General features: G+C 35.3%; 1 protein-coding gene across 1 annotated transcript in view; it reads right to left on the bottom strand.

Annotated features, from left to right (window-relative positions):
• Positions 1-313: 313 nt before the first annotated feature.
• Positions 314-24,570, bottom strand: part of LOC133030097 (uncharacterized) — a 65,115-nt gene continuing 40,858 nt past the window's right edge. The window contains exon 5 of the mRNA XM_061102312.1: positions 314-492. Within this exon, the coding sequence (XP_060958295.1) occupies positions 314-492 (179 nt within the window). The remainder of the gene's footprint in view (positions 493-24,570) is intronic.

Genomic DNA, 24,570 nt, shown 5'->3' on the forward strand with positions numbered 1-24,570 from the left:
CTGGTGACCATTGCCTCTCTGAAACTAATCTAGCTTTCTAAGCTTCCCTCTCAGATTGGGGAGGGATACTAGAACATTTTGCGACTGCAATAGTAGCCTTCTTTGGAAAGACTGGACAATCTAGGTTGTTGTTAAATGCGATAACAGCCTCTAGAACCCCTTCGGTTATTTCCTCTGTAATCAACTTGGACGGAGCCTTCTTTGGGGCTAGATGTGAAGTTTGGTCTGCTTTTGCCTCGCCACTACCGGAAACTACCATGTCTCGAGAGGCCTCCCCAGTTGCAATATGGGTTTTCTCTACCCTAGAAGGAACCTAGAGACTAGGAGGTGCTCCATGAGTCTCAAAAGAATAAGTGGAACTGGGAAGCCTGGGCTTGTAGGACCTGTTGGCCCTAGCCTTGGCCATCCCTTTTCCCTTGTCCCCCTCTATCTTAGCAAATGACTTGGTGATCCTATCCATCATTGACTTCATTAATTTTGGTTCTGTATTTTCTGCAACACAAAAAAGAACAACACAATTAGAAACAACCATCCAACAACATATTGAAATAAGTATTAGCATGTAATAGCATGAGCTAAAGGTGTTATCGTGGGTGCAACAATTCAATGAGTAATCATAAATTTCCCATGAGCAAAGAAGATTATGTCCTCCTAACAAATGAAGCTTCCATACTCTCCAAAGTTGAGGAAGGACATAGTCAAGAAAGGACCCACTCTAATTGTATCCGGAGATGACTCTAGGTTACTTGGACTCCAAATAATCTCATCTAACCTATCAATATATATGTTCCTTGGGTAATTAAGATTGTCTAAGCCTAAGAAGTCACTATCAAAACCCCTTGGTTCCTCAAGGACATGCGATAGAGGTTCAGGGTACAAAACATATGGAAGGGTCTATTACCTCTTCCACAAGTGCTAGCTCCTAATGAACTTTTATCTCAGTATGTTGTATCAAACCACTCCAGGATTTCCTCCTCTTCTATCAGGGGGTTAGGGTGGTGGAGTGCCTAGTCTGCCTCCAAGAGTTTTTCTTCATTGACGGCTTCAGCTATTATTTTTTTTTTAATGACTATGGTTATTTGTTCTTTAGCTTCTTTGGAAGCTTGGCTCTAGCCCCTACCACTTACATTATCAATACTTTGAAAGCCAGGTACCAGCCCATGCTTATGGAGTAGTTTGGGGGTGACCAATCCCTTTACTTTTAGCTTTTCAATGGAGAAGGTCTAGTACTGAGCCACTTTCTTTTGTAGTTCCTGAGTCTCAAGGCTTCGGGGAACAAGCTCTGTCAAAAATAGGATGATAAAACCTCAAAAAGTAGCCAACTTAGAAAGTTTGCAAATGAAAAAGAAAAATATATAAAATTTCTTCTCTAGGATTTTGAAGTCCAAAGGAAGCGTGGGGCCCTCTTCTGGGAAGGTAGTGGAGAAAACCAATACTCCCAGAGATCTGCGGAGCATAAGGTATGGTTGGCGGGGCAGTACGCGTCAGAATACCTCTCGAGCTTGTAAAATTGAAACTTTTTGCAATTGGTATGCATAGGTTGAGTCTTCACGCCATAGAATTATAATATCTCATTCGTTCTAGGAAATTTGAGCTTCCAAATTTTGCAAAAGATGTACCCTCTTAATCTAGAGGTATCAGCTAGAACAAAGCTATTCCCCTTCTCGCACAGAACTCTGCAAAGTATGTCCTAAGAGGGTTGTGTGCTTCCCTTACCATGTGAGCCCAGCTCTAGGTGCTAAACCCATTAGTACTCACGGAGGTTTATTCTTCTACCATAGATAGCCTATTCCACATCAATTATGGTATGCTACGCACAGCAGCCTTAGTGGCATAGGTTTCCATCATGTCTTAAGACCTAAAGCTATTGGGTTTTTTGTCCATTTCCCAAATGGAGTCATTATGAAACTTTAACCTTCCCCTTTGCCTTAGTTTAAGTTGCCTCCCTAGACAGAGCAACTTCTAGGACTAGGTTTTGTTGAAGTTCCTCTCTGAGAGCAAGAATTAGGGATTCCTCAACATTGACCTCCTAAGCGAAGATTATGGTTGGCACTTCCTCATTATTTACTACCTTGAGACTGAATTCTTTATTTAGATCAATCACCGAAAAAATGAACAAAAAGAAAGAACCAAGAAATTATATACCCAACATCCTATATGAGTATTGGGGAACCCCTCCCCTAAAATTGCTTGGAGAGTTCCCCGTCGAACCCATTACTTATGAAGTCCTCCCTTCACCAAACGATACCTCGAAGTGACATATAGGAACCCAATGGAGAATTACCAAAATAAACTCAAATAACTTCCAAAAATCAGACCCATTTGGAGTTTTCACAACTCCAAATAGGCAATCAGAAGAAAAATGGATCAAAAATTTGCTCAAAAGTTCATTTTTTCTAGTTAAGACCCAAGTATTAGAGTTCTAAGAACATGCAAATGATCTACATGACTCAAGTTGTCATGCCCTAACTATTCAGACAACATCAACATTCTCTCGAGGGGACAATTTTGACCTAACTCAGTCCTAGAAGTACAACTCTATGGACATCCTTTTACCCTTTGCATATATCACATATCCTTGACCTAGCTTGAACTTAGAATTTCTATCCTAGATATGATTTGTTAACAAATTTAATGATCTGATTTTAATCATAGTCCAATTGTCAATAGATCTTATAAATAATTTGTAACAGGTAAATTTTACAATTTCTTTCATCTGTGTAAACCTAGTAACATTATAGGGCCCATACAAATCATTTGACCTATGTGAGCCTATATGTTTACTTTTGGGCTTAGATGCATATATGCAGCCCATTTAAGTTATACTAAGTAAATGGACTAGGTTGCTTAAATAAATTTTGACATAAGTAAATTTATTTAGGCCCAATTAGATTTGGGCTTATTCAATGAATAACAATTGTTTATTTAAAGGTTAAATTCCTCTCTTTTGGGCCTTATGTGAGAGTTGGGGGCCAATAGAAGTGGGTACGACATACTGAACCCAGCTCCCCTCAAATGAACTACCCCAATTGTGAAGGCCCATTTGCCTTATTTAAATAATTGTATTAAGTTAGTTATATTAGTCTAACCTAATTAAAATTGAATTAGCAACATAATTAACTTTTAAAATATATGAAATTTAATTTTTCATTTAATATTTTAAAGTTAATTTTAGAAAAACACTTAGTAAATGAAATTATTCTAGATAGTTATTTCAAGAACTAGTTATTTTTTCTAATATTTAATTAGGAAAATATCATAGATTGTGAAATTAATTGTTTAATAATTAATTTTGGTACAATCTAAGTTAAGTATATTTTTCCTAGTATTAAATTAGAATTGATAATTAAGTCTTCTCTATACTTAATTATTTATTTCTTGAGTTTAATACATTTAATTAAATTGAAAATTAAATATCTAAGTTGATTTTCATCATGATACTTAAATATTGTTATTTTCATGTTATTTAATTAAAATTAAAAATTATTTTAAGTTTGAAATCTTATTTCAAATAACTTAAATTTGAATAATTTTCAAAATATTTTTTATTTTATTTTATTAATCTTTTTCCCATAATTTCGAAATTGCATTTCTTAAACGTAGAAATTTTGAATTTTATTTGAAAAATAGATTAAAGTTGAGAATTATTTATTTTAATTTATCACCAACTTAAATCAATGATTTTTTCATTTAATGATTAATTAAAATAAATGAAATAAAATATATTATAATTAGAAAATGAATTAATTAGTCAATGAAAGTCTAGATAGATATTATCTGTTTTGCTTGAAGTATTTTTCTAGTGTATTTAATTAAATAGAAAATTAATATTTAAGTTGATTTTCATCATGATACTTAAATATTTGAAATTTTTATCTAATATTTAATTAAATAGGAAAATTGTATTTTTTGTTGTAAATTAATTTTATTAATTAATTTTGGGCCAACATTAAATTAGAATAGTTTTTTCCAGGATTTATTTTTATTTTATTTTAACAAGCAATTTCGAAAATTGTATTTTTAAATACTTCAATTTTTCGAAATGCATTATATATTTACAGAAAATTAAATTGAGTTGTAAATTAATTTAAATTAATTTTGAAACAACTTAAATTGAATATTTTTCTAAATATTTATTGGAAATTATTACTAAGATCGAAATAATTCATGTTATTTTCATATCCATCTAAGTAAAATTTATAAATATTAAATTAAAATTTATATTTAGAATTTTTCATTCTAAATTGGAAATTTTAATTAAATAAATATATATATTTAAAATAAATTGATTAAAATAAATATTAGAAGAAAATACATTTTTTTTAAAAAAATAATGAGCTTTATTATTATTAGGATATTCGATCTCCATTGTTGGTCTTACAATAGCTAAATGTTTTCAATATAACCTCGAGACGCTAGACTTCGTCCCCCTTATGGATGGTTATTCGTTGAACGCATTTAACACCGTAAGATCTCATTTGATAAGTGTTTTGTAAGTTTTCGTCTCTATTAGACTCTCCCCTACGGTGACTACTGAGAGATAAACTTATAAAACATGAAACAATGGTGGAAGCTCATAAAATGAGAATAACCTTGACTCTCGCCTACCGGGACAACGTTGGATTCTTATTTTGATCAAATAAAAGGTTGCTACAATGGTTTGTATTTTAGATGAGCTTACAACTCTATTCAATGAATGATACTTTGACTCTCGCCTACCGGGACACTGTATCAGTTTGTTGGAAACCTTGGAAATTATTTAGGATTGTATGTTTTAGTATTTTCACATATCATTCCTACTTGCTATGTGTTTTATAATTTTTGAATTGTGTATGAATTTATATTGAACCATGTTATTTTCTGTTATTAAAATGTAGTTTAATTTCGAAGCTTCATTCTTGGTCTAACTTGGTTTGTTTTTCTAATGAGATAAATCCCCAATGCATTTTCACCATTAGACATACATAATAGTGTTAGATCTCGAAAGATAAGTGTTGTATATGCAACATCTAGCTGTTCATCAATTGATGACACCTTAGACTAGTATTTTACAATATACAAGAAGATAAGTGTTGTATATACAAGAAGATTGTATAAATAAGATTACTTTGACTCTCGCTAATCGGAGCATCGTTGGATTCTTATTTAAACAACGAAATTATCCTAATTCCTCTTAGCTTATTCATTTCGAATTAGCTCAATAACATATCATTGGATGAATGGTCTATAAATAATTTAATGTCATTCTATTTTCTCTTAAGAAATTTAATGATGCATGTAAAGCCCGCTTAGTTAATTTGGAAATTAGCAGTTGTTTATGTTTATTTATGAAATTATTTATAGCTATTTAAATAATTTATTACTGTTATTTATGGAATTCAGAAATGCATGATTATGTCATCAGTAGCTTTTATATTTTGCATTTCCGGTGTCCGGTATTTTGGAACTCGGCGTTTGGCTTAGTAGAAATCACAACTTAGTATGTTGGTAAATTGGGGGACGGGTTTAGACATTGGGAATGTCGGGAATGGCCGGGAATTTAGAATTTCCCAAAAATACCCCTTTAGTATGATTTATGTGGTTTTAAGGTGGAGGGGCAAATTGGTCTTTTTGCCCCATTAGTATTTTGTCTTTTGTGAATTTATGAAATGGAAAATAAATGTTATTTGTTTATTTTAATGGCTGAAATAAAATGGTTTAAGTGGCTTATTCTTTTATTTTATTTTCTCTCATTTCACACTTAGTAAAAAATTAGAAATTTCAAAAGAAAACTCTCTCTCTCTTTTCCTCTCATTTTCGGCTGGTGCATGGGATTCAAAGGGCTGGGTTTTGTTCAATCTTTCAAGTGAATTCTCATCCTAATCTAAGCATTTTTCCAAGCTAGGTTAGTTCTCTTGATTTCTCCTTGAAATTATGAAAAAAATGATGAATATTGAGTGAAATGCATGATGTTTTTGGTGATTGTTACTGCTGATTATTATTGTTGTTGTTCTTTGTTTAAATGTTGAAATAAATAGGTTTAATGAGATTGTATAGCATGCTTGAGTTCCTTGTTATTGTAGGTTAGATTTTTATGTGAAAAGTTATGAATTTTGGAAAGAAATGGTTCACTTTGTTTCTGTGAAATTGCTGGATGTTCTTGTGTGTTTTCAGAAGCTTATTCTTGCTTAGTTGAGTAGAATTAACTAGGTTTGGATGCATGTTAGTGGATTTAACCAAGTTTGAGTTTTGGAACTCAAAGCTTGGTCTTTAATGGTGAATTTTGCCTCTGTGTTTTCTGGGTGGTTTTGAGGCTTTAGATTTGTTCTTTGGGGTGTTTAGAACAGGTCTGGAAAGTTTGGTACCAATTGGGGTTGAATTGGTCGAGTTATGAGAATTTTAGTTGGCTGCCTGCGAGGAACCGGAATTCCGGTTGCACATCCGGAATTCCGGATGAGGGTTCTGAATTTTCCAGAACCGGAATTCCGGTTGGGCAACCGGTCTACCGGTTGGGGAAAATTCAGGGACCCTAGTTTTCCTCGTTTTTAGGTTTTTAGGGGTATTGCCATGCTTTTTATCGATAGGGAAACTTTTAGTTCTTAGTTTTAGTCCCCGGGAAGTGATTTAGCGTGTCACTTATAGCGTTGTGATTTTTATGGTTTAGGAGCCAGTAATCCGCCGCTCAGCTTCAGTTCCAGTCAGGTTGACCGGCACACCTGAAATCGGAATCCAGGTAAGATTAGTATAACAGTATGCATATGTAGATGACATGTTTAGCGTGCATGTAGGAAGCCTGCTAGATTACATTAGTTATGTATTTAGGCTTCGAACCATCCAACCCTGTCACGTCGGTACAGGCTGGAGTATGACCAGCAGCCGGAGTATGACCGGTTCGACCGATCAGGCTGACATTTGGTTGGTGGTTCAGTGCTATTGACCTATCCCGTCGGTACAGGCTGGAGTATGACCAGCAGCCGGAGTATGACCGGTTCGACCGATCAGGAGGATACTTGTCAATAGTACCGTCCCTATGAACGTTCAAAACTCAGTACCATGTTGGACATGGCAGTAGTGGCTCAGTACCATGTTGGACATGGTAGTAGCGGGACTCAGTATCGTGTTGGACACGGCAGTTAGTTATGTATGATATTATTATGCTTTTCTTACTGAGTCTGTTGACTCACAGTTTATGTTCATGTGTAGGTAAAGGCAAGGCTGTAGCTGATGGACCGTGAGCGAGCTTATGAGTTTGTACATGTCGGGGCGGTTAGGCCTGGAGCGTACGATCCTCGGGACAGCAAGGCTGAGATTTTTGTAACTGTCGTTAGACGACTTTAATTTTGATGTAATAGTTAAACAGTGAAACTTTTTGTAAATATTTTTATAATCGGGATCCCGAGTCTTTTATAATATGTTTTACAAGTTTAATCAAAAAAGCAAAATTTTAATTAATCACGGTTTTCCATAAACCTCGTTGATTAGCAACGAGCTGCACAGTACGTTTAAAAATCACGTAATACGCCTAAGGTAGTTAGGGTGTTACAATTTGGTATCAGAGCCGCCAGGTTGTCTTCCGAAGATCGTCACGAATGTACAATCATCATCAGCAGTTAGCTCGGTTCACGGTTCAGTAAGCCTTTATTGCTTTAGTAGTTTATTTTATTCAGTTATGAAAAGAAAAGCCTGTTAGGAAGCATGTTAGTAGCCTGATAGTAGAATAGGCGCATGTTTCGTTTCTAATTTCCAAATTAAGCGGCATTAGTAAGCTCGCCTTGAATACGACCTGATATGCCAACTCTTGGTTTCGCAGGCGGTTCTAATCAGATGGACGCCAGGCGGACTACCAGGAGTCAGGGCAACTCCGTAGGGTCGAATTAGGGACAGGGAGCTCAGTTTCCCCCACCTGCCAGGGCCCGAGGTAGAGGTCCCCGAGGCAGGGCTCGTGGCCGGGGTGATGAGAACCCGCCACAGGCTGCCCAGGCTCCCCCAGCCGATCAGGGAGCCCCGAATTGGGAGTTGCGGTTTGCGAAGATGCAAGCCCGGATCGAAGAACAAGACCTCGAGATTCAGAGGTTGAGATAGCAGGGTGCTCCTGCAGTTCCTGTGCCCATAGTTCTAGCGGCACCTGCCCCTTCTGCCCAGGCCGAGATTGTGGTGGCGGCCCACAGATTGGAACCTTTATATGAGCGGTTCCGGAAGCAAGCACCTCCGGTTTTCCTGGGAGGTCCGGATGTAATGAAAGCCGAGCAGTGGCTGACGGTGATTACCAGAATCCTGAACTTCATGGGTGTCACCGGTAACGACAGAGTGGTGTGCGCCACGTTTCAGTTCCAGGAGGACGCGTTGGTATGGTGGGACATGGTGTCTCAGATCCATGACATCACCACCATGACCTGGGAAAGGTTCCAGGAACTCTTTAATGCGAAATACTACAATGAGGCGGTCAGAAGCGCCAAGAGGAAAGAGTTCGTTCACCTGACCCAGCGGGAGAACATGAGCGTCACTGAGTATACTACTCAGTTTGATCGGTTGGCGAGGTTAGCCTCGGGAATTGTGCCGACCGACTTTAGCAAGAAGGAGAAGTATCTGGACGGGTTGAATCCCAAGATCAGGCATGACCTGATGATCACCACAGACGACAGCACCACCTATGCTCAGATGGTGGAGAAGGCACTGCGAGCTGAGGGCGCAGTGGGGTGCATGTCAGAATCAGCGAGTACTCCGGTTAGTGGCGGAGCTCCTACCCCTCCTGCATCAGGCTATAGCAGGTGGAGTAGTGGTTCGGCCATTGATCAGAGGAAGAGGGCACCCACTGCTTCCGGCGGCTCGAGTCAGAACAAGAGGTTCTGGGGGAACCAGAACAGAGGGAGTCGTCCTGGTGGTAATGAGACCCGATTCTCCTATCCCGAGTGCCCTAGCTGCAAGAGGCACCATCGGGGTGAGTGCAAAGGTCAGGGATGCTTCCATTGTGGCATGCCCGGACACTTCAAGAGGGAATGTCCCCAGCTCCGACCAGAGGCACCGAGAGCTCCAGCGATACCCACTCCAGCCAGGGTGTTCGCTATCACGCAGGCTGATGCAGATGCCAGCCCATCAGTTGTCACAGGTCAGCTTTTTATTAACAACTCGCTATATTCAGTGCTGTTTGATTCTGGGGCTACACATTCTTATGTGGCGGCCAGAGTCTTTAGTAAATTGGGTAGACCTTTTGATAGATATGAATCAGGGTTTGGAACCCTGTTACCTGGCGGAGAATTGGTTATCTCCAATAGGTGGATTAGGGCTATGCCGATCAGGATAGATGGTAGAGAGTTAAGCGCTGATCTGATAGAGATGAGCTTAGTCGAATTTGATATTATTTTAGGAATGGATTTCCTATCTAAATATTCGGCGAGCATTGATTGTAAAAGGAAGATGGTGGTCTTCCAACCGGAAAGTGAAGAACCGTTTGTATTTGTGGGTTCGGTTCAGGGATCTCGGATCCCGGTGATCTCGGCTATGTCAGCGAGAGAGTTATTGCACGGCGGGTGCTTAGGGTTTCTGGCCGTGGTGGTGGACACCACTCGGCCAGACACCGTTCGGCCAGAGGACATCAGAGTTGTTCGGGAATTTTTGGACGTTTTTCCCGAAGAACTTCCAGGGTTACCACCTCAGCGGGAGATCGATTTCGTGATTGACTTGGCACCAGGGGTGGATCCGGTTTCCAAAGCCCCGTATAGGATGGCTCCAGCTGAACTTAAGGAATTAAAGATTCAGCTCCAAGGGTTGCTTGACATAGGGTTCATTCGGCCCAGTGTGTCACCACAGGGAGCCCGGTTTTGTTCGTCAAGAAGAAGGATGGATCTATGAGGATGTGCATCGACTACAGAGAGTTGAACAAGTTGACGGTGAAGAATAAATATCCATTACCTAGGATCGATGACTTGTTCGATCAGCTTCAGGGGAAGACGGTCTTTTCTAAGATTGATCTCCGTTCGGGTTATCATCAGTTGAGAATCCGAGAGGAGGACATTCCGAAGACGGCTTTCCGCACTAGGTATGGACACTACGAGTTTCTGGTTATGTCATTCGGGCTAACCAATGCTCCTGCAGCATTCATGGACCTGATGAATAGAGTATTCAAGGATTTCCTCGATATCTGTGTGATTGTGTTTATCGACGACATCCTCGTGTACTCTCGCCGAAGAGGAGCATGAGTTACATCTTCAGATGGTACTGCAACGACTTCGAGAACATAAGCTCTACGCCAAGTTCAAGAAATGTGAGTTCTGGTTGTCTCAGGTGTCCTTCCTAGGGCACATTGTGAGTAAAGATGGGATCAAGGTGGATCCCGGGAAGATTGAATCCGTCAGGGATTGGCCGAGACCGAAGACAGTGACAGAGATCAGAAGCTTCTTGGGATTAGCTGGGTACTACCGTAGGTTCGTGGAGGGGTTCTCCAAAATTTCAATGCCCCTAACCGAGCTTACGAAGAAGAATCAGCGATTTATCTGGTCAGATAAATGCGAAGCTAGTTTTCAGGAGCTGAAACAGAGGTTGATTACTGCTCCGGTTCTAGCTTTGCCTTCGGACAAGGAAAAGTTCGTAGTCTACTGTGACGCATCCAAACAGGGTTTGGGGTGCGTATTGATGCAAGCCGATCGGGTTATCGCTTATGCCTCCCGTCAGTTAAAGGATTATGAACAGCGATACCCGACTCATGATTTAGAATTGGCCGCAGTGGTTTTTGCACTGAAGATTTGGCGGCATTACCTTTATGGGGAGAAGTGCGAGATCTATACCGACCATAAAAGTCTCAAGTATTTCTTTACTCAGAAAGATTTGAACATGAGACAAAGGCGTTGGTTGGAATTAGTGAAGGACTACGATTGCGAGATCCTCTATCATCCCGGAAAAGCCAATGTAGTGGCCGATGCCCTGAGCAGAAAGGGTCCCGGGCAAGTAGCTAGCATGGTTCAGATCTCACCCCAGCTAGCTGAGGATATGGTTAGATCCGGCATTGAGTTTGTGGTAGGTCAGCTTCACAACTTAACGCTGCAATCTGATCTGTTGGAAAGAATAAAGGTCGCTCAGATGACAGATCCGGAGTTAGTGAAGATCCGAGATGAGGTATTGGCTGGTCAAGCCAAAGACTTTGCAGTGCCAGATAGTGGGATGCTTTTGTATAAAGCCAGGGTTTGTGTTCCGAACAGTGTGGAACTGAGAAATGAGATCTTTGAGGAGGCTCATTCTACCCCGTATTCTCTGCATCCCGGCACCACCAAAATGTACCAAGATTTGAAACCGTACTTCTGGTGGAGCGGTATGAAGAAGAATTTGGTAGAATTCGTATCAAGATGCCTCACTTGTCAGCAGATCAAGGCTGAACATCAGAGACCAGCAGGGTTGTTGCAGCCTCTAACCCTACCAGAATGGAAATGGGAAGATATTACGATGGATTTTGTGGTCGGGTTACCTAGGACCACGGGTATGTATGATTCCATCTGGGTAGTGGTGGATCGATTTACGAAATCTGCTCATTTTCTGCCGGTTAGAACAACATTTTCAGTGGATCAGTTGGCAGAACTGTACGTCAGAGAGATAGTGAGACTTCACGGGGTACCGAAGTCTATAGTTTCGGACAGGGATCCGAAATTCACCTCCAAATTTTGGCATAGTTTGCAACGGGCAATGGGTACGAAGCTGAAATTCAGTACAGCATTTCATCCTCAGACAGATGGTCAGTCCGAAAGGACAATTCAGATATTGGAGGATATGTTGAGAGCCTGTGTTATGGACTTTGAGGGTTCATGGAGTAAATATCTACCGTTAATAGAATTTTCATACAACAACAGTTATCAGAGTACGATAGGGATGGCACCCTATGAACTGTTGTACGGTAGGAAATGCAGATCCCCTATCCACTGGGATGAGACAGGGGAAAGGAAATACCTAGGTCCAGAGTCAGTTCAGCGGACCAATGAGGCAATAGAAAAGATAAAAGCTAGAATGCTTGCCTCACAGAGCAGACAGAAGAGTTACGCAGATCCGAAACGCAGAGATGTTGAGTTCCAAGTAGGGGAACATGTGTTTTTACGGGTATCTCCGATGAAGGGGATTAAACGTTTCGGGAAAAGAGGCAAGTTATGCCCTAGATTTACAGGACCTTTCGAGATTCTCGAGAAAATAGGTCAAGTGGCATATCGGTTAGCATTGCCTCCAGCCTTGTCAGCAGTGCACAACGTATTCCATGTCTCAATGTTGAGAAAATACGTTTCAGACCCCTCTCATATACTCAGTTATGAGAGTCTTCACGCGACGGACATGTCATATGAGGAACAACCAGTGCAGATCCTGGATAGAAAGGATAAAGTCCTTCGGAATATGACCATAGCATTGGTCAAGGTTCTCTGGAGAAACAGTAAGGTGGAAGAAGCCACCTGGGAGCTAGAGTCAGATATGAGAGCTCAATATCCAGAGTTATTCAGGTTAGATTTCGGGGGCGAAATCCTTTTAAGGGGGGAATAGTTGTAAAGCCCGCTTAGTTAATTTGGAAATTGGCAGTTGTTTATGTTTATTTATGAAATTATTTATAGCTATTTAAATAATTTATTACTGTTATTTATGGAATTCAGAAATGCATGATTATGTCATCAGTAGCTTTTATATTTTGCATTTCCGGTGTCCGGTATTTTGGAACTCGGCGTTTGGCTCAGTAGAAATCACAACTTAGTATGTTGGTAAATTGGGGGACGGGTTTAGACATTGGGAATGTCGGGAATGGCCGGGAATTTAGAATTTCCCAAAAATACCCCTTTAGTATGATTTATGTGGTTTTAAGGTGGAGGGGCAAATTGGTCTTTTTGCCCCATTAGTATTTTGTCTTTTGTGAATTTATGAAATGGAAAATAAATGTTATTTGTTTATTTTAATGGCTGAAATAAAATGGTTTAAGTGGCTTCTTCTTTTATTTTATTTTCTCTCATTTCACACTTAGTAAAAAATTAGAAATTTCAAAAGAAAACTCTCTCTCTCTTTTCCTCTCATTTTCGGCTGGTGCATGGGATTCAAAGGGCTGGGTTTTGTTCAATCTTTCAAGTGAATTCTCATCCTAATCTAAGCATTTTTCCAAGCTAGGTTAGTTCTCTTGATTTCTCCTTGAAATTATGAAAAAAATGATGAATATTGAGTGAAATGCATGATGTTTTTGGTGATTGTTACTGCTGATTATTATTGTTGTTGTTCTTTGTTTAAATGTTGAAATAAATAGGTTTAATGAGATTGTATAGCATGCTTGAGTTCCTTGTTATTGTAGGTTAGATTTTTATGTGAAAAGTTATGAATTTTGGAAAGAAATGGTTCACTTTGTTTCTGTGAAATTGCTGGATGTTCTTGTGTGTTTTCAGAAGCTTATTCTTGCTTAGTTGAGTAGAATTAACTAGGTTTGGATGCATGTTAGTGGATTTAACCAAGTTTGAGTTTTGGAACTCAAATCTTGGTCTTTAATGGTGAATTTTGCCTCTGTGTTTTCTGGGTGGTTTTGAGGCTTTAGATTTGTTCTTTGGGGTGTTTAGAACAGGTCTGGAAAGTTTGGTACCAATTGGGGTTGAATTGGTCGAGTTATGAGAATTTTAGTTGGCTGCCTGCGAGGAACCGGAATTCCGGTTGCACATCCGGAATTCCGGATGAGGGTTCTGAATTTTCCAGAACCGGAATTCCGGTTGGGCAACCGGTCTACCGGTTGGGGAAAATTCAGGGACCCTAGTTTTCCTCGTTTTTAGGTTTTTAGGGGTATTGCCATGCTTTTTATCGATAGGGAAACTTTTAGTTCTTAGTTTTAGTCCCCGGGAAGTGATTTAGCGTGTCACTTATAGCGTTGTGATTTTTATGGTTTAGGAGCCAGTAATCCGCCGCTCAGCTTCAGTTCCAGTCAGGTTGGCAAGCACACCCGAAATCGGAATCCGAGTAAGATTAGTATAACGGTATGCATATGTAGATTACATGTTTAGCGTGCATGTAGGAAGCCCGCTAGATTACATTAGTTATGTATTTAGGCTTCGAACCATCCAACCCTGTCACGTCGGTACAGCCGGAGTATGACCAAGCCGGAGTATGACCGGTTCGACCGATCAGTCGACATTTGGTTGGTGGTTCGGTGCTATTGACCTATCCCGTCGGTACGAGTGGAGTATGACCGGCGGCGGAGTATGACCGGTTCGACCGATCAGGAGGATACTTGTCAATAGTACCGTCCCTATGAACGTTCAAAACTCAGTACCATGTTGGACATGGCAGTAGTGGCTCAGTACCATGTTGGACATGGCAGTAGCGGGACTCAGTATCGTGTTGGACACGGCAGTTAGTTATGTATGATATTATTATGCTTTTCTTACTGAGTCTGTCGACTCACAGTTTATGTTCATGTGTAGGTAAAGGCAAGGCTGTAGCTGATGGACCGTGAGCGAGCTTATGAGTTTGTACATGTCGGGGCGGTTAGGCCTGGAGCGTACGATCCTCGGGACAGCAAGGCTGAGATTTTTGTAACTGTCGTTAGACGACTTTAATTTTGATGTAATAGTTAAACAGTGAAACTTTTTGTAAATATTTTTATAATCGGGATCCCGAGTCTTTTATAATATGTTTTACAAGTTTAATCAAAAAAGCAAAATTTTAATTAATCACGTTTTTCCATAAACCTCGTTGATTAGCAACGAGCTGCACAGTACGTTTAAAAATCACGTAATACGCCTAAGGTAGTTAGGGTGTTACAATGCATATGATTATATTCCCGAAATTCTATCCCAAAATGATATAAATCCTCAATCTTAGAAATCTCCTACTTGTATGGGCAAATCAAACTTAGAGTTGAATTAGTAGTGGTGGTTCAAGAAAGAATTACTCATTATATTTGGCATAAATTTAAATCTTTGACTTTAAATTTTAGATTCCAAATATTTTTTTTTACAATACAGTTTCACTTTCACAAGTGTTTAATAACCATTTTCTATCAATGGATTCAAACTTTATGGAATATGAGTTTAGTATTCTGTGACCAGGATCCACTTGGACTATTCTAAGAACTTTTTAATGTAACTATACCTAAGTCATCAAAAGACACAACCACTTTTTTTTTTCTATGGCATTTGTATCTTGTTCATAGTGTTTTTGACAAGATCATTCTCTGCAAAGAGTTGATATGCCTATATCCACTGAAAGTAAATTCATCTCATTCACAGATGGATGCACATTCTCTGCAAAGAGTTGATATGCCTATATCCACTGAAAGTAAATTCATCTCATTCACAGATGGATGCACATTCAGGGGTGGATATGAGTCTTTCGTTGTATTCTTAAAACGATCACTCTAGATTATACCTTATGCAAAGAAATTTGAGATGTTTGAAAAATGTCATGAATTTCTAGCAATGGTGAAAAACCATTACGGTAAGTGGTTAAAGATCTTGCGAACTGATAGGGGTGGAGAAATAGTTAGTAGATATGCAGTTCAAAGATCATTAAATTGATTTTGAATTATATCCAAACTTACCTCCCCAGAAATTTCGATTCGCATGTTGATGATTAGTTACTAGTCGTTGCCTAAATCCTTTTATGGTAATATAATTTCAGAATGATGCAATGGTTGTACACATAATGTAAATCATTACTAGATTCATAGATGACCTAATCAAAATCTTAAGAAAAGCTAGAACTGTTAACCATGGTTTGTTAGCTATTCTAAGTGATTAGGGGTGGACCATCCTATAGTCAATAGATAAGAAAGTGTTTGTTTAAACAAATACTAATTTTCTAAGAAAATGACTAAGTCTGAAAAACAAAGTAGCAATTAAAGGTCATATTTTTGCTTGATTTCAAAAGTGTTCTATCATCTTATTTGACATATGATGATCCCACTGCCTCTGTTGTCTTGTCACAACCGAAGAGGTCAATACCATTTAGTTTTCTTAGACATAGTTCACGGTACCTTGTCGTAGTGGGAGAGTTTCAAGGAACTTCACTTCTTATGACTTGGAAGACACTAGTGATTAAAATCCATTGTAAGTTTAAACAAGTAATGGATTGTCAAGATAAGAAACTAAGAAGAAAAGCCAAGAGAACTATGGTTTGATCCATTCACATTGAATAACCTAAAGTTTTCTATTACAAGGACATAAAAGGAAACTTTCATTTATAAGTCTATTCAATGGACTTAACAAAACTTCCTGTTCCTAGTATTATAGGTTTGAGTTTATCTAAACCTATGGCTTATGGTATACGTGGTAATTACTTACTCTAATGCAAGCAACTTACTTTAGTCAGATGCTGAAGCATTTTCTTTCTAATGGCAATCTATAGAAGCTTCTCGACTTCTAGGCATATATTTTATTTATCTAAGGAAAAGTCTCAACTATTCCAGAAAAGATAAAGCCATGAAAGAATTTCCTAAATCAACAGTCAGAGGCCTCAGATATGCTTTAGTATGCCTTAGACCAGACATCTGCTGTTGAGTGGGAGTACTGAGTAGGTATCAGATTAATCCAGGAGAGGAACATTGGAAGACAATCAAGTAAATCTTAAGATTAAGAGGAGGAACTATATGTTAGTCTATAAGGGTGTGACTACACAACATCAGATTTCGAGATTTGCCTTTGTGCTAGAAATTCTGCTGATAAGATGGTGATTATTCTAGGGTTGGAGTAGTGATTTTGGAGAAGTGTAAAAACCTATCTGAAGTCTCTAGGTCTGCCAGAGAGAGACTGAATATTAAAGTTGCAGGAAAGGTACTTATTCAGTCTAAGGAAAGTTCTATACAATTGGGGCACCATTCCAACTTGTCTTAACTACTAGTGTTATATCCTGAATAACCAAAAGTAGTTGCCAAAGGTATAGAATCCAGTATCCCAAGAGAGTAGACATATAGAGAGAAATTTCACATTATCAATGATTTTGTGATTAAGGAAGAGTAATGGTGGAGGAGAGGTTGTGGTTAATTCAACCTGTCAGATCCTATTACGAGGAGTTTACTACTACTACACTTGATTTGTATATCAAGGTGTTGAGATTGTTTGAAATGCACATTTTGTTTTATATTAGTGCAAGTGGTAGTTTGTTGGGTTTTATGCCCTAAATAAAACTCATTTCAATATAATCAGATTTACTTATTAATAAAGATCAGAAATAACATTTAATGTTGCATGGTTCACATGATTTATTTCATGATTATATGTACATAATGTATGAATTCTATTCAAATCTAGAACATATCAATTTGTTAATGATTACAGTGTTGTCAGCACAGTGGAATATAAACTTAATTATATGTTCGAAAGTTTATTCCCTGATTTGTCAGTTCACTGGATTTAGACTGACATGATAATCAGCGATAGGTATTCTTACACCTTGGATAAGTGTTATGTCCTTTCCAGGGCATTAGAAAAGTTTACCAGCATCGAATGTATGGAGTATACATCGGAAGGGACCGATATTGAACTTTATTAAAGATATATTAAAATTTACCGTAATATCTATTCAATTCAATATCACCCGTTGATCATAAATCAAATGATCTTAATCCTGATATGTTTAGGTTCGATCTCAAGAGTTATATACATGTTCTTTGATTTGTTAGTTAAGCCTACTTTTGGGTCAGGGTGATACGTACATTTTGGGAACATGATAGTATAATTGAGTGGGAGCGCTAACATAAATTTGGAATCTATAACTTCTATAGGAATTTTGAAGTGAAACGATTACATCCTTCGAGCTTGGCTAAATAGAGATAAATGGTTGAGATCTCATTTCACTTTGCTGAAATATCATTTATACGGAGCTAAGTGTTTTAAGGATAAAATACGTTGAAGGTGTAACGGTAACTTAGTGCCTATTCAATGTAGATCATCTATTAGAGGGTCATTGATCAAATTAGGATTATAACAATGGATAACTAATGACGTATCTATATCGTGGAACATATAGAGTGTTCTATATACTGATAGTGCAATTCTAAGTTCTATGCGTGGATTCAACGAAGAATTAATAAGTCAGTGAGTTTAAGATATAAATTCTTGATCTGCTTATTGGAAGCTCGGATATATAGACCCATGGTCCATTTACTAGTTGAGACCATACTGCTTGTAAGACTCAGTTAATTGATTTTGATTAATCAATTATAATTCTAAAGTTAGACTATGTCTACTTTGTGAATTTTCACTAAGCAAGGGCGAAATTGTAAAGAAAAGAGATTCTGGGTTTATTTATTAATTAAGAGAGTTTATATATCTAATTAATAAATATATTAAATGACAATATTATTTAATAATTAATTTTTAGTTATTAAATAATTATAATTGGCATTTAAATGATTGAATTTGAAAATTGGTGTTTTTGAGAAAATAAGATACAGAAATGATAAAACAGCTAAATTGCATAAGTGAGGCCCATTATCCAAAGCCCAGGCCGGCCACTGTTGTAGGCTTTTATCATTTATCTTTTCATTATTTTAATGCCAAATAATTCTAACTTAAACCTAGGTGGTTACCTATAAATAGGTAGTGATGGCTACAGGAAAAGTTGATACATCTCATTCCTTCACAAAAAATTTCTAGCCGCCACCTTCTCTCTTCTTTTCTTCTCTAAATTTCGAAATCCTTGAGTGAATGAGTGAGTGCCCACACACATCAAGTTGTATCTCAATCATAGTGTGTAAGACTGTGGAAAATCAACCAACAAGAAGGAGATTCAGCATCAAAGGAAGGAGAGAAAGAGATCGAGGTTCAGATCTTCGTGATGCTCTGCTACAGAAAGGAATCAAGGGCTAGAGATCTGAACGGAAGGAGTAATTATATTCTGCTGCACCCAATGTAAGGTTTCTTAAACTCTTATGTGTTTGTTTCATTGTTTTAGAATTCATATTAGGATGTTAATGAAACATACTAGTTAGTAAATCTAGATCCTGGTAAAATATTTCCAACAAAATCAACTATGGCCGTACATGATAGTGGACCTCTTTCTAGTTAGATTTTTGCCACTTTATTTTAACCACTTATTCTTCTTTTCAATAATATCATATTTTCTAATTCAAACCTAGAATTGTCAAAACTATTTATTTAATAATTAAAATTAATTACTAAATAAAATAGTCATTTTTGTAATTTCTTAATTAGACCATACAAAGTGTCTTAATAAGCAAATTGACCCCAAAACCTCTTTTCTTCACAATTGAGCCCTTGCTTAGTGAAAATTCTTAAATAAGACATTGTGTAATTTTAGAATTAAAATTGATTAATTAAAATCAAAGAACTCAGTGTACAAGAAGTATTATCTCAACTAAAGAGGGGACCATATTAGAGCTTTCAATAAGTAGATCTAGAATTCACCAAGTAAATTCTCAACTTATTAATTCCGCCTTGCTCCACTATAGATTTGGAATTGAATACAATCTCAGTTATATAGAACGCTCTATATGTACGACGATTTAGATATGTTATGATTATCCATTGTTAGAATCCTAATAGTCAAGGATCCTCTATAGATGATCTACACTGAATAGGGACGAATTTACTGTTCCACCCTTCAATATATTTTATCCTTAACACACTTATATATTTCAGTAAACTAATATAATTACTGAAATGAGATCTCAATCATTTATCTCTATTCAACAAAGCTCGAAGGAAATCATCGTTTCACTTCTATGTCCCGATGGAACCTATATATTCCATATCTATGATTAGCGCTCACACTCAATTGTACTATCATGTTCCCAAAATGTACGTATTGCCCAGACCAAAATGTAGGCTTAACTAGAAAATCAAAGAACACAAATAACACTCTTGAGATCGAACCTAACCATGTCAGGATTCAGGTCCATGGACCTAAGATCAACCATTGATATTGACTTAGAAAGATATAACAGTAAGTTTATGTTATCTTATCTAAGATCAATATCGGGCCCTTCCAATGTATACTCCATACATCCGATACTGGTAAACTTTGCCAATGCCCTGGAAAGGCTATAACACTTATCCAAGGTGTAAGTATACCTATCGCAGATTATCATGCCAGTCTAAATCTAGTGAACTGACAAAAAATATGGAAATTGAATTTCTGGGGAGGTAAGTTTGAATACAATTCAAAAAATTTAACTTAATGATCTTTGAACTGCATATCCAAATGTATCTCCACCCCTATCAGTTCGCAAGATCTTTAACCACTTACCTTAATGTTTTTCAGCATTGATAGAAATTCATGAAATATTTTAAACATTTTAAATTTCTTTGCATAAGGTAAAATCTAGAGTGATCGTCTTAAGAATTTAACGATAACTCATATCCACCCCTGAATGTACATCCTTATTCGAATACAGATGATCCTTCTTTCAAGTGGATATAAGCATATAGACTCTATGCAGAGAATGATCTTGTCAAAACCACTATAAACAAGATGTAAATGCCATAGATATCTTATAGTAGTGGTTATGGTCTGTTGATGAGTTAGGTTTAGTTACAACAAAGAGTTCTTAGAATAGTCCAAGTGGATCCTCGTCCCAGAATACTAAACTCATATTCCATACATTAACATACATTTTGAATCTAATGTGAAAGTCATACTGTATTGTCAAATGTTTTCAAGGAAACTGAAATTTAAAATTTCTTTGGAATCTAAAATTTAAAGTCAAAGACTTAAGTTTATACCAAATATTTCTTGAGTTTTATTCTAGCTTGGACCACCACTACTAATCTAACTCTAAGTTTAATTTGCCTATAGTAAGCATATACAAGTAGTAGATTTCTAAGATCGAGGATTTATATCGTTTCGGGATAGAATGTCGAGAATATAGTCATTTGCGCCATTCAATTTCATAAGACAAAACAGAATGACATCATAAGGAAATGATTTATAAACCATTCAGCAAATGATATACTATGTAAGAAAATTCGAAATGAAAAAGCTAAGAGGAAAAAATAGGATAATTTTGATTAAAATTAAAATCCAACAATGTCTCGGCAGGCAAGAGTCAAAGTTATTCTTATTTTACACGAAATTTACAACTACAATTGATAACAGAAAACAACATGGTTCAATATAAATTCACACACAATTCATAAATTATTAAGCATTTAGCCAACAAAAAAGATATGTGAAAATACAAAACTATCATATCTTAAATAATTTCTAAGGTTTCCAACAAACTGATACAGTGTCCCGGTAGGCGAGGGTCAAAGTAATCATTCATTGAATAGAGTTGTCAGCTCATCTAAAATGGACACCATTCTAGCAACCTTTTATTCGATCAAAATAAGAATTCAACGTTGTCCCGGTAGGCGAGAGTCAAGGTTATTCTTATTTTATGAGCTTTCACCATTGTTTCATACTTTGTAAATTTATCTCTAAGTAGTCACCATAGAGGAGAGCCTAATAGAGACGAAAACTTACAAAATACTTATCATAAGAGATCGTTAAGGTGTTAAATGCTTCAACAAATAGCCATCCATAAGGGGGACAAAGTCTAGCATCTCGAGGTTACATTGAAAACATTCAACCATGTAGGACCAACAATGGAGATCGAATATCCTTATAACTAAAGCTCATTATTTTAAAGAATTGTATTTTTATTTGATATATATTTTAATCTATTTATTTTAATATATATTTTTTAAATTAAAATTACTAATTTAGATAACTCTAAATATAAATTTTAATTTAATATTTATAAAATTATGCTTTAGGAAGATCACAGAAATAAGCATAAATTATTTTCCATCTTTAGTATTAATTTTCCAATAAATACTATGAAAATTACTTAATTTAAGTTGGTGCAAAATTAATTCAAAATTAATTTTCAACTCAAATTTAATTTTCTATAAATATTCGAAATCCAATGTATAAAGATGCATTTTTCAAAATTTATATAAAAATAAATCTGGAAAAATTATTCTAATTTATATTGGTCTAAAATTAAAAAAATTAATTTTCAACATAAATATAATTTTCCTATTTAATTAAATCTCTTAAGAACAAAATCCAATATTTAAGGGTCTTGAACAAATCAACTTACATATTAATTTTTTTAATTAATTAAATATACATAGAAAAATACCAAAAAGTCTTCCTAGAAAATATCTATCTAGATAATTCATAAACTAATTACTAATTTGCTAATTAAATTAATATATTTTAATCTATTAATTTTAAAATAAATCATTAATAAAAATTACATGATTTAAGTTGATCTAAAATTAATTAAAATTAATTTCCAACTTAATTTGATTTTCAAAATTGAAAAATTTCGAAATATCTGCATTTAAAATAAAGAAACGCAATTCGAAATTATGTGAGAAAATTATTATTAAAATAAAATAAAATATATTCTGAAAATTATTCTAATTTAAGTTGATCTGAAATTGAAAATTTTTAAACTTAAATATAATTTTCTATTTAATTGAATTCATTGAAATAGAAATAATTAAGTATCCAGAATAAAATCAACTCAATTATTAATTCTAATTTAATGTTTAAGAAAATATTCTAATTTATGTTGGTCTAGAATTAATTAAAAAATTAATTTTTAACATAAATATATTTTCTATTTAATTAAATTTCATGAAATAGAAACAAATAATTAAGTATCTTGAATAAAATAAATTTAATTATTAATTCTAAGTTCTACGAAAAATATTCTAATTTAAGTTGGTATAAAATTAATTAATTAATTAATTTTCAATTTAAATATATTTTTCTACTTAATTTAATATTAGAAAATATAAATTAGTTACTAGAAATCACTATCTAGAATATTTCATTAACCTAAGTGTATTCATCTAAATTAATTTTAAAATAATCCATTGAAAAATTAATTTCATTTATTTTAAAAGTAATTATGTTGCTAATTCAATTTTAATTAGGTTAAACTAGTATAATTAGCCTAATACAATTATTTAAATAAGGCAAATGGGCCTTCACAATTGGGGTTGTTCATGTGAGTGAGGGCTGGGTTCAGTATGTCGTACCCACTACTAATGACCCCCTAACTCTCACACAAAGCCCAATGGAGAGAAATTTGACCTTTCATTAAATAATTGTTATTCATTAAATAAGCCCAATACTAATTGGGCCTAAATAAAATTATCATATGTGACATTTTATTTTAGCAACCTAGTCCATTTAAATATCTAGAAATAAATGGGCTTCCTATATGAATCTAAGCCTAAAAGCGAACATTTAGGCTCACACAGGTCAAATTGATTTGGATGGGCCCTATCATGTTTCTAGGTTTACAAAGATGAAAGAAATACAAAATTTACTTGTTACAAATTATTTATAAGATCTACTGACAATTGGACTATGATTAAAATTAGATCATTGGATCTGTCAACAAGTTAATCATAGCATTTAGATCAAATAAATAATAGGTTTGTTAAAAAAAAATTGAATAAACAATTAAATAAACAAATAATGTCCATGGAACAATATGTGAAATAAGATATTAATATAATTAAATTATTATTTAACTAACCAACTAAATTTTGAAAATTTAGAGTTGTTAAAAACAACCTAAATTATCTTTTCAAAATTTAAAATTTAAAAATGAAACTAATTTTAAAATATCTAGGTTTATTTGAATTATTTTATCAAATTAAATTAAATATCTAATAAGATAAATCTTTTGAAAATAACCAAATAGATATTTTCAATATCTTTTTCCAATCTTATAATTTAACTCAATTAAAGTAATAATATAAATCAATTTTAAAATAGATATGGTTAGGCAATTTTTATTTAAAGAATAAAATAATCAATAAAAAATAATTATCATAATTATATGTCAAAATATCTTAAATTAAGCATTATAAAAATTTTGACAAAATATCTAGGTGATTTAAATAATTAAAATACTATTTATAAATTTCTAATAAGTAAAATGACATAATATATCATTTTTCTCACTTATAATTTATAAACAATTAAATATTTAACAAAATAACAAATTTTGAATTTGAAAATATTATGGTTAGAATATCTATAAAAATATATAAGTTAATTTCAAATTTATTAATTATTTAATTTATCTAATAAGATAATTTTAATATAATATTTTAAATTAAAAAGATAAAGATATCTTTTAATTTAAAATATGGCTAATAATAAAATATCTGATCTTATGCTTAAATAATATGTAAATATAAAACAAATTAACAAATTTTTAAAGTCTGACCATAAATAAAATTAAAATAATCAATTTTTAAATTTAAACCTTAAAATATTAAAGAATTAAGAATAATCTATTAAAAAATTAAATATTATTAATCTAAAATTGATATTTAAGTTTAAATATATTAAAAATAATATTTTACTTTAATTTTTGGGGTTTGAAATTGGGAAAATTCGAAAAAAAAAAATTGAAAAAATCCCAAAAATATTGGATTTGGGTGCAAAACACCCCTGCAGGGCACACATAGGCTACGTACAGCCTTGTCCGCGTGCGCAGGAGGCTGCATTGTAGCCTTCGTGTGCGAGCGAGCAGGGTGCACGGGTGGGCTTCAGACAGCAGAGGCCCTTCAGACACGCACGTGAAGCACGCCTCAGACAGGGCACTTAGTCACCTTGTCCCAGCAC

Source organism: Cannabis sativa, chromosome 8, assembly GCF_029168945.1.
Source record: "Cannabis sativa cultivar Pink pepper isolate KNU-18-1 chromosome 8, ASM2916894v1, whole genome shotgun sequence".
NCBI classification, from domain to species: domain Eukaryota; kingdom Viridiplantae; phylum Streptophyta; class Magnoliopsida; order Rosales; family Cannabaceae; genus Cannabis; species Cannabis sativa.